General features: G+C 41.6%; 1 protein-coding gene across 2 annotated transcripts in view; it reads left to right on the forward strand.

Moving 5' to 3' along the window:
* The first annotated feature begins 8,440 nt into the window (after positions 1-8,440).
* c3a.1 (complement C3a, tandem duplicate 1) overlaps positions 8,441-10,874 on the forward strand; it is a 44,395-nt gene continuing 41,961 nt past the window's right edge. For both annotated transcript variants that reach the window (XM_083656067.1, XM_083656068.1), the window contains exon 1: positions 8,441-8,578. In XM_083656067.1, the coding sequence (XP_083512193.1) occupies positions 8,490-8,578 (89 nt within the window). In that variant the 5' untranslated portion in view covers positions 8,441-8,489. The remainder of the gene's footprint in view (positions 8,579-10,874) is intronic.

Consider the following 10,874-nt stretch of genomic DNA (forward strand, 5'->3'; position numbering starts at 1 on the left):
GAAGGTAAGCAACATTATGTCTAACTGACTTCTAAGCTGTAGACACAGGGTTACAGCACAGGTCTTGATCATAAGCCACCATGAGCTACCAGAACAGATTGACTGCATCATCTAGGCATAGATGCATTACTTCTTTTATTTTTTCCAATTGGCATAGTCAATTTCCCCCTGTCTATGCTGGCCCGGTGTTTGCTCCACCCCTTCTGCCGATCTAGGGAGGTGTAGACTCTCACATGCCTCCAATACAGCGTGGAGTTCCCCCATACCCCCCACCCCCCCCCCCCACACACACACACACACACACACACACATGCATAAATACATACACACACATGTGCTTATAGAGCTCAAAAGGCACGTGACATTTCTTGTCCCGGAAGTGAGTTGCCCATTCATTTTCTCCATAGACATTTCAAATAACCTTATATAACGAGTTTTAAGGCTGGAACCAAGCCACCCTGTGACCTACTGAATCGTGAGTGACCATAAAGCATTTCACTTGGAGCAAACCCCCCCCCCCCCCCCCCTCCCCGATGTCATTTTGTTTTTATTTTTGCTCCAACTGAAATGTTTTATGGACACTAACGCAGAGATGCTCACAAGTCATTTTTTGCGAGTCCAAGTCGAGTCTCAAGTCTTTGGTCACAAGTCCAAGTCAAGTCTCAAGTCTTTGAGGGGCAAGTCCAAGTCAAGTCTCAAGTCAAATCGTTAGGTCATGAGTTGGCTTGGTTCCAGCTTTAAAGCTCATTTTCTAAGGATTTTTTTCTAAATGTCTTTGGAGAAAATGAATGGGAAACTCACTTCCGGGGCAAAATATGTCACGTGACTGTTCAGCTCTATTTAATTCAGTCATCAGCAGTGTATTCATATTGTGCCAATTGTGTATTTCCAGAGAATTGCAGTATGCAGAAGAAGGGCAAAATTGACAATGAGGAGCGCACTGCTAAGGCCTGTGAGGCCGTAGTGAACAGCAGAATAGATTTTGGTAAGAGAGAGAGAGTGATTGTGTGTGTGTGTGTGTGTGTGTGTGTGTGTGTGTGTGTGTGTGTGTGTGTGTGTGTGTGTGTGTGTGTGTGTACGTGCGTGCCTGTACGTGCGTAAGTAAATGATCGAGCTAACAACATGCGACTCGTCTCTCATCAGTGTACAAAGTGAAAATTGAGCGTTTTGAAGATGCTTTATCCACTGACATTTACACGATGCAGATAGAGGAGGTCATCAAAGAAGGTGAGTCATCATCTCCTTTAAACCTTGAATGATGTTAGTGCCTTAAAAGATGAAAGAAAATCCAGGTGTTTCCAGGTAGACAGCAGGAATGTCTGTATGCCTGTTACAATGTATTTCATTCCCTTCTGCGTTTATTACAGGAAGTTTTGATGTGGGTGCACAGGGGCAACTGCGTGCTTTCCTAAGTGTTCCCCACTGTCGGAAGACTTTAGACCTGGGGACAGGCAAAGCCTACCTCGTCATGGGCACGTCCAGAGAAATGCACAGAGATGAAAAGAACAACAGGTGAATTTGGTGCGAGTTTTGTGTGTGTGTGTGTGTGTGTGTGTGTGTGTGTGTGTGTGTGTGTGTGTGTGTGTGTGTGTGTGTGTGTCTGTGTCTGTGTCTGTCTGTGTCTGTGTCTGTGTGTGTGTGTGTGTGTGTGTGTGTGTGTGTGTGTGTGTGTGTGTGTGTGTGTGTGTGTGTGTGTGTGTGTGTGTGCATGTGTTTGTTCACCTGCATGTGTTTGTCTGCCTCAAAATATGTTTACTGTTTCACACTTTTTTATGACTGCTTGTGATATACTTGCATGCAGATCAAAAGTACCTTCCTTGCAGGCTTGGTGTATGTGGTGTTGGGAGTTTTTCTGACATGACATTAAATGTAATTTAATTATACAACTTTTGAGGTTGTACTTGGTTGTGCATTTTACAACAGTGTAAAATTGATTACAGCAATAAACTGACTATACGTAACATGCAACCTCAAAGAATTCTATTTCCTGACACACAGATAGCAAAGACCATTCAAATGTCTGTTGCACTGTGTTCTCCCCAGCTATCAGTATGTGCTTGGTGAGAGGATGTGGATCGAGTACTGGCCCACAGTTGCAGAGTGTCAGACTGACGGGTACAGACCCACCTGTGAGGGCATGGAGGATCTGGTCCAGCAGCACACAATCTTTGGATGTCGGCATTATAGATAGATAGATACATGTTTTGTTTTGCAAAAGACTTGCTATAGCAATGGCAGAGGTGACGTGTGTTATTGATGAGAGGGTGTGCAAAAGTCACAATGTAACTGTGTTCATTAAAGTCTATTGGTCTTAATTCATGGTCTGTGTCATATATGTATCAACATGGGTGTATATGGAAATTCTATAAGAACTATAAATCCCACAACGGCAAGTGACAAATATAAATAACAATAATGACAAAGCTGAATTGGTAAGCAGATCAATGCATCAATTAACACAGAAATGACCGAAGAATAAATAGGCCTACACGTGCCATTATTTTCTTCATGTAGCCTATGTAATCATAATCGTATGTAGTCTTCCCAATGTTGAGTAAGTTCTCAGGAAATACTCAGTACCTTTTTAAAAGTCCATGTTTCAATATAGCCTAATATAGCCATTTCAAATTACAAGAACAAATTAATAATTCATTAAACTGAAATGACTACAAGTATTTACAAGATAGAAGCTACATGATGTTTATTGTCACTCGATGTACAAGTACACACATGTGAAATTCTTGAGCTGTGTTGTGTGTATTGAATTATTGTATGGTTACTTTAGTTGAATTTTACACATTTTCTAGAAAATGATTCAACAAACAATGGGTCACCACACCAGTCACCAATGTAAGAAGAAAAATGCATTTCAAATGTAAACCATTATATTTTCTTTGCAAAGGAGTTGCATTAATGCAGAAGGGGAAATCAAATGCTCAAGCTCATAATTATTTTTGGAAAGCCATTCTTAATGGCTAATGATTGTTAAATACTCACTCAAACTCAGCTTACCCATTTAGGCTGACATGAAAAAAGCACATTTCTGAAAATATATTAGCCCAGTGGTGTAGTCTATGTGATACGCAGGTATACGCCGTATACCTATTTAGTATATCCACTGCAAGGATAGTTTTGTGACAGAACTTTAACTTCAGAGAGTTTGTTTAGCAAATGCCAGGTAGATAACTGCAGGGGAAGGTGATTTTGTCCAGAGTTAGGCTACATGACCAGAGAGAGAGATAACAGTGAAATGATCAAAACGACATTCTTTGATTGCGCTAACATCTTGTGAATGAAATAATAATGAATAATATTCTGTAATTGTGTTAACTTCTTGTAAATTAAATAATAATGAAATAGGTATAACTCATCAATTTGATAGCCCCAGTATACCCACTACAATAAACTAGATGGCACCACTGTATTACCCTCTGTTGGATTTATAGAAGTCTGTGATGAAGATTTATCCCTTATAAGCCATTTTCAGGGTGGTCCTTTTGATGGGTGATTGACAATGTATTGGATGAAGAATGAAATAGATGAATGACTAAATTAAAATTTAACCTATTAGCTAAATTAAAAATTATAACCTCATAAAACAACTATAATAACATTAAAGTAATAAGTTGAATGTCCAGAAAGAGAACCAATAAAGTTTAACAGTTTAATTTTACAATTTGCCAGTTACAGAAACAACTTAATTTTGATCACAAGATGAAACAACAGCATTTTAACAAATGTACGACTGGGAAACAAGATTTCCAAGGAGGAGAAACCGACGTGGCATGGTGTCTCTCTCCTGGTCTTCTCCTCTCCAGGCTGGGTCTTTTATCAGGGTCCAAAAACAGCATCTTCTCCGAAAGGCAATGTCATTCTCAAGAAAACCATGAGGATTTTAACACACCAAAATAACATCTTTGTGTATATTTTCATGGCCACCATCTCCCTTTAAGCCAGTGTGCAGCACCTTCAGGGCAAAGACGTCAACAATGAGTCAACTCTATACTCAAAGAGGACAGCTGCTGGAGCCTGTGAAACTTTCTTGACCAGAGCTTAGATCAATTTCAACATGTGCGTGTAAACCATATTTGAATATAATTGTTTAATTGTTTATATTTATAAATTAATCATTTTAACCCCATCAATCGTCTTCATCTGCCATATAGCTCAATATTTATGTATTTATTTATGTATTTATGTATTTATTTATGTATGTATTTATTTATGTGTTTATGTATTTATTTATTTATTTATTTATGTATTTATTTATTTATTTATTTATTTATTTATTTATTTATTTATTTATTTATTTATTTATTTATTTATTAGTTTTCAGGCCGACTGACATGCAGTAGCCTACACGTTGTCTACTTTTTGGAACAATGAAATAAAAAGACGCTCTTACCTACCAGTCATCAGTAGAGCTGCCAAAGTGCAGATGGCCTTTTGATAACCTGCGATGCAAAGCACGACGCTCCGGGAAATCGGCAAAACGCATAATCCATTCAGTGGTCGATGTGATCGAGCATAACGCGGTGTCCCCTTCCACGCTCACCGGCGGTGTAGTCTACCTTTTTTCAGAGGGTATACTGTGACTGGAAGGGGGGGGGGGGGCGTGGTTTCGGCCGGAAGTGGGCGGAGATTCGACCCATTTTCTTGTTGTTGTTCCTCCCCAAATTTACAGAATAGCTTCAGCCATCAGCTTCATCTTGCTTCTTCGGTCGCTATTCTGTCTCCTGAAGATTTGTTTGCCGACGGGGAGAAAGCCCCACGTGATAGCCACCCGTCAATCTCTCTCTCTCTCTCTCTCTCTCTCTCTGCTCAACGCTGTAACACCATTTTATTTTGAAATTCAGTTGACTTTGCCATTTCCCACGGATATTGTCGCGTTTTTCTTTCCTGGCTTGACAGAAAAAGTCTGCCTTCACGAGCCTTGTCGGCTTGAAAATAGAACTCATGTAAAAATCGGCGCAGCTCAGGCGAGGCGTGGGTACACGGAAGGTTCACGTTGAGGCGCCCTGTGTACACAGCCTCATTGACTAAAAAGGACGCCTTTAAAAGCGTGGGTAAAGGCAATGCTTGGGTGCTGTGTGTGGACGTAGGCGTAGGGTAACACACAGAGCGCACAGGGTGAATTTTATGAATGGAAATTGAAAACGATACGTATCATAGCGCATTTCCCAGTGCGCCAACGCAAATCTGAGTAATTTCGCAGTGTGTAGATTGCGTCTACCTGCGTTGCACGTAGACTACACCTCACCGGCCTACCTGTTCATTATGCAAATGAGCCTGGTCATATGACCGACCTGCACCAATCAGCAGCAGAACACAATCTCTCTCTCTCTCTCTCTCTCTCTCTCTCTCTCTCTCTCTCTCTCTCTCTCTCTCTCTCTGACGCACGCACGCACACACACACACACACACACATTTCACTTTTGGAGGTTCGTATTTAAAATTTTTATACACTTAGAACGTCTTATAGGCTACTGTAATGTTTACAAGGTAGTGAATGTTTGGATGATGTTTATCTGGATTCTGGACACATGCAAACAGCCCATCAGTCTAAAACCAATGGTTCACAGGGTTAGGTTTAATAATTAGAGAGAAAAGGCCTTGTGTGAGCAGAAGGCGATGTTTGTTATGTGAACAACCTGCGTTTTGGTGTGGCCTACATTCACGATTACTAATCATATAAACTTTGTTCATGTCACAAATTGTGGACGCAAATTGGCTTTAACCAAGCATGAGTCTGCAAAAAATAATTAAGACAGAGCTGTGAAATTATGCCTTTGTGTGTGTGTGTGTGTGTGTGTGTGTGTGTGTGTGTGTGTGTGTGTGTGTGTGTGTGTGTGTGTGTGTGTGTGTGTGCGTGCGTGCGTGCGTGCGTGCGTGCGTGTGTGTGTGTGTGTGTGTGTGTGTGTGGGGTCAGAAATTCAGACCCCCTGACTTGGATGCCACCTCACATTGTCTCTGCCTTCAAACAAGAAAAGCAGAAACCCGTGTTCCCCAAAACATATAGAATATATAATTTATTTATTAAAATGTGTATGTGCACATGTCCAGATGCACAATTCCTCAGTACAATTAAGCTTGTATTTGAAAATGCTGTTAAGTGTTAATTTATTTGTATCACCAAGAAAATAGAAAAAACTATGTACAAGAATTTGTCCAAATATTGAGACAACATGCATTTCGCATTTCACTCAGTAATGGGAGTAAACTGCTTTCAGTAGGCTATTATTTTTGATTTAATTATTTTTGGATTGTAGTCATTGCAGTTGTAACTGATGTATGCGTTTCAGGATATATAGGCTATATATATATATATATATATATATATATATATATTTATACTGTATATCATTTGAAGTTTCCAGACTTCAAGACCCCACAACACAGTTCCCCCCCCCCCGATTTTTTTATCCCATTTTTATCCCCCATTAGTGCTCATTTCCCCCCCGATTTTTTTATCCCATTTTTATCCCCCATTAGTGCTCATTTTGGTTTCAATCCTGGTTGCTACTCCATCCTCTGCCGATCTTGGGAGAGCCGAGACTGGCTCCATGCTTCCTCCGATACATGGGCAGTCACAAGGCCGCTTCTTTTCACCTGATAGAGGAAGCTTCACCGGTAGGACATAGCACGTGTGAGGTTCACGCTATTCCAACCAGTTCCCCTCCCTCTAAAAACAGGCGCCCTTAGCGATCAGAGGAGGAACCACATTAGCAACCAGGATGTTGCATGTTTTTGTGAAGGGGGTTCCTATATGAAGGAAACCCCCGGGAGGCACGGGGAGAACATGCAAACTCCACACAGAAAGGCCATTTTGACGACCCCACCCGGGCGGTGGGCACTCGAGGACATGCGGTGTGTGGACGGGCACGCATTCCTTCAGCGCTCACCTCGTCCCCAGGTGGGAATCGAACCCACGACCTTCGAGCTGTGAGGCGATAGTGCTAACCACTGCACCACCGTACCTCCCTGAACACAGAACACAGTTCTAACATGTTTTCAATCACGTGTCATCGTGTGGAGTTTCCCTTGTGTGACAACTGCAGATAAACCCTGGAAACTTTTCCCTTAGTCAATGCCACCTTTCACCCTCAATGGTCTTCTGTGTGTGAGCCCCTTGATGGGTGGGTTTGTGTGTGTGTGTGTGTGTGTGTGTGTGTGTGTGCGCGCGTGCATGCGTGCGCGCGCACACATGCTTGCTTGCATGTGTGTGTGTGTGTGTTTTAAGCAGATGTGAAACTAGCATTTTTGTGATTCAGCAGGCTCAAAGTAACATGTATCACAAGTGTCTCAATATGCTGAAAAAGAATGAGCTAGTAGACAGAAAGCAAATATTGACTGTCTCTCATTTTGTCAGGCTTTAATCAGTTGCAGTTAGAAATCACCCAAAACGAAACCTACCACATTGATTTTCTGCTGTTTATCTTTGTCTTCAGAGCAGAGGGAATGAACGCTTATCAGAACCAACAGTTACTCAACTACTGCCGGGAAATGATGTGTTTGTGTGTACACAGTGAAAAAGACAATTATGCACACATCCAAAAAACTTACAGGTGCTAGACAAAAGGTAACTATAACAAAAAGATAAAGTCCGCACACTGAGGCACACTCCTCCTAAACTCAACTGAACTCTCCCCCCCCCCCAGAAAACTGGAACTCATATCTAATTTAATGCCTGTTTAACTGGGACTGTAAATTCATGTAAATTCCCTGCACATTTAATGCCTATTTAACTTAGCCTGTAAATTTAATGTACATTCAATGTAAACTCTTATTTAACTCCAACTGTAAATTCATGTACATCCACTGCCTATTTAACGTCTATTTAACTCAGTCTGTAAATCTCATGTAAATTCAACGTAAATTCATATTTATCATCCACAGAACACTTCACCACTGATGTACATATTGTATATATTTACTCGATTTGATTGCACTTGCAACTTTGTGATTGTCTTTAGTTATCTTCCTACTTCTTATCTCTGTATATTGATGTGACCGCTACGCTGCATACAGACACTAAGACAAATTCCTCGTATGTAACTTGCATACTGTGGCAATAAAAGTGATTCTGATTATGATCAATGGTTTTTGTTATTTGCAACGTTACCTACCGTGACTTATGTAACACAAACAGCGAATAGGCTACTGCGTATGACTGTCATTGTATTTCACAATATGAGGAGTACCAGTAAGAGTGATGAAATAGCTTTGCTTGACAAAGATCCTGTGTAGATCGAAACTTGCAAATAAAAAAACATTGATGGAGCCTCAGTGTGCGGACTTTAACTTGTTGTTGTGTTTGTGTGTACACAAACATGTAGCCTGCAAGAGAGGGAGGGATTCAACATAGACAGGACAGGAGGGGTAGAGGTGCAGGGGGACTGGTCAAGCCCAGAGGAATCACTGCCAAAGGGGAGGAAAGAAAGGGGATAAAGGCAGTGTGCTGGTAAGCAGACTCTACATTGACAGCAGACATGGGATCAGGTGAAAGGACCCTGCTGTGGCTAAGCCTGGCCTCTCTGGCCTTTTCCTCCCTACTTTACCTGGCTGATGGAGCTCGATTGTAAGTAGACCTATTTACCTCCATACACTGTTCCTGAGCTTCAGTCTGTTCAGATCTAAATCAAAGTCAACAGAGTTGAAGTGTTGCGCTCTGCCTCCTGATAGGCACATCATTGCTGAATTCAATAATTGTATTTAGTTCAATAGTAATGTATTTAGTTTCATCACTCTTGCTGGTACTCCTCATATTGTGAAATACAATGACAGTCATACACAGTAGTGTATTGGCTGTCTGTGTTTGTGTTACATAAGTCACGGTAGGTAACTTCACCTTTGAAATCAGGACATTTAGTTGGCCCAAATTTTGTTTTCCGAGTTTGCACAGACAGACGTTTCACAAGTCACGGCAAACACAATCATAATTTGGGGTAGTGGTTCTCAAAGTGGTGGTCCGGGGACCCCCAGTAGTCCTTGAGGGTGTTCCAGGGAGTCCCCAGAAAAAAGGTGGATAATTTATTTTCATAATTCCATCCATAAGTAACACAATGACAATGTATTTTGGTCATGCATTTCATAAACTTTCTGTAATAATATAATGTAATCAGAGCAAAAATGTTACCAGATGCTATAGGGGACCCTGGGATAAAATCTTATCAAATGGGGGTCAATCCGTGCTCTAATTTGTGTCAGTTAAGGGGTCCTTGATGTGAAAATGTTTGAGAACCACTGATTTAGAGTCTCCAATGTATATCTGACTTGGAATGTGGAAGGAAATGTTGTATCTATTAATCATTAAATCATATCAATTGTTATTACCCCTTGATGGGGGTGTGTGTGTGTGTGTGTGTGTGTGTGTGTGTGTGTGTGTGTGTGTGTGTGTGTGCGTGCGCGTGCGTGCGTGCGTGTGTGTGTGTGTGCGCGCGCGTGCATGCTTGCTTGCGTGTGTGTGTGTTTTAAGCAGATGTGAAACTAGCTTCTGCTGATTCAGTAGGCTCAAAGTAACATGTAGTATCACAAGTGTCTCAATATGCTGAAAAAGAATGAGCTAGTAGACAGAAAGCAAAGATTGACTGTCTCTCATTTTGTCAGGCTTTAATCAGTTGCAGTTAGAAATCAATGAATTTTGGTCATGCATTTCATAAACCTTCTGTAATAATATAATGTAATCAGAGCAAAAATGTTATCATTTGTGTCAGTTTAGGGGTCCTTCATGTGAAAATGTTTGAGAACCACTGAGTCTCCAATGTATATCTGACTTGGAATGTGGAAGGAAATGTTGTATCTATTAATCATTAAATCATATCAATTGTTATTACTAATGCATTCATAAATGCTATTTCATTATCGATAGGAGTTTAGTTGGTTGGCTGGGGTTTAGTTGGTTAGTGGAGAGCAGCTGGCAGGGAAAGAGAGAGAGAGAGAGGGGTTCACATGGGTCCTAAGACAGTGAGGTGTGAGGACGGGTGTCGTAAAGACATTTGATAAACACACAAACAGAAGACAGGAGGCTGACTTGTACGAGAAACAGGATGAGCGCACACTCAAACGCAGTCACACACTAGCCTGGGTAAACCCAGCCCCCAGTGACCTGCTCTCAGGCTCACCCTGCTTACAGTCACAAGGTGGCTAGTGACTGGGAACTGAGAGAGCAGGTCACGTGGGGGCTGGGTTTACCTAGGCTAGTCACACACAGTCACATGCACGCATGTTGGTGTGATATTGAGGGGGAAGACAGTGGGGGCCAAAGGATGTAGTGACACCTCAGGCTGTGATCAAAAGAAGCTAGGCCATTTGGTTGGTACAGGGAAGCAGGAAGAGAGGAAGCATTTGTGGATTCCTTTCAAAGATGAGAGGGGCAGATGTCAGATTGGGGTTGATTGACAGGAGACATATGCAGCTGCTCCACAGGAGCTGATTGGATGATAGAGCGTTGAGAGTGGGAGTTTCCCTGAGTGAAGGAAGTTCATATATACAGAGAACGCAGGGTTAAAGGTCAGAGGACACACTCCAGAGATCTCTCCATGGCATACAGAGCCATGTCAATACCACTTGTTCTGCAAATAAAACAACACTTCGAATAGACTACATCATGTCCTGTGGTTCATCTCTCCTCCTCCCAATGTATTCAAAACACGACAGAAACTTGCAAACTCTACACAGAACAGACCGGGGTGAGATTCAAACCTTCTTGCTGTTGCTGCGATGCCACAGTGCTAACGACTAAGCCACCGTGCCACTCTTAATTAGATCAAATAAAATAAAAGTCGTTATTAAAAAGATTAAACTTAGTATGAGCAGCAGTGCTCCTCACTGTGAGTAGGCTACATCCCATGGGACAAAAGGTGGAAGTTATTTAA

This window comes from Poromitra crassiceps (genome assembly GCF_964638095.1).
Source record: "Poromitra crassiceps genome assembly, chromosome: 19".
NCBI classification, from domain to species: Eukaryota; Metazoa; Chordata; class Actinopteri; order Beryciformes; family Melamphaidae; genus Poromitra; species Poromitra crassiceps.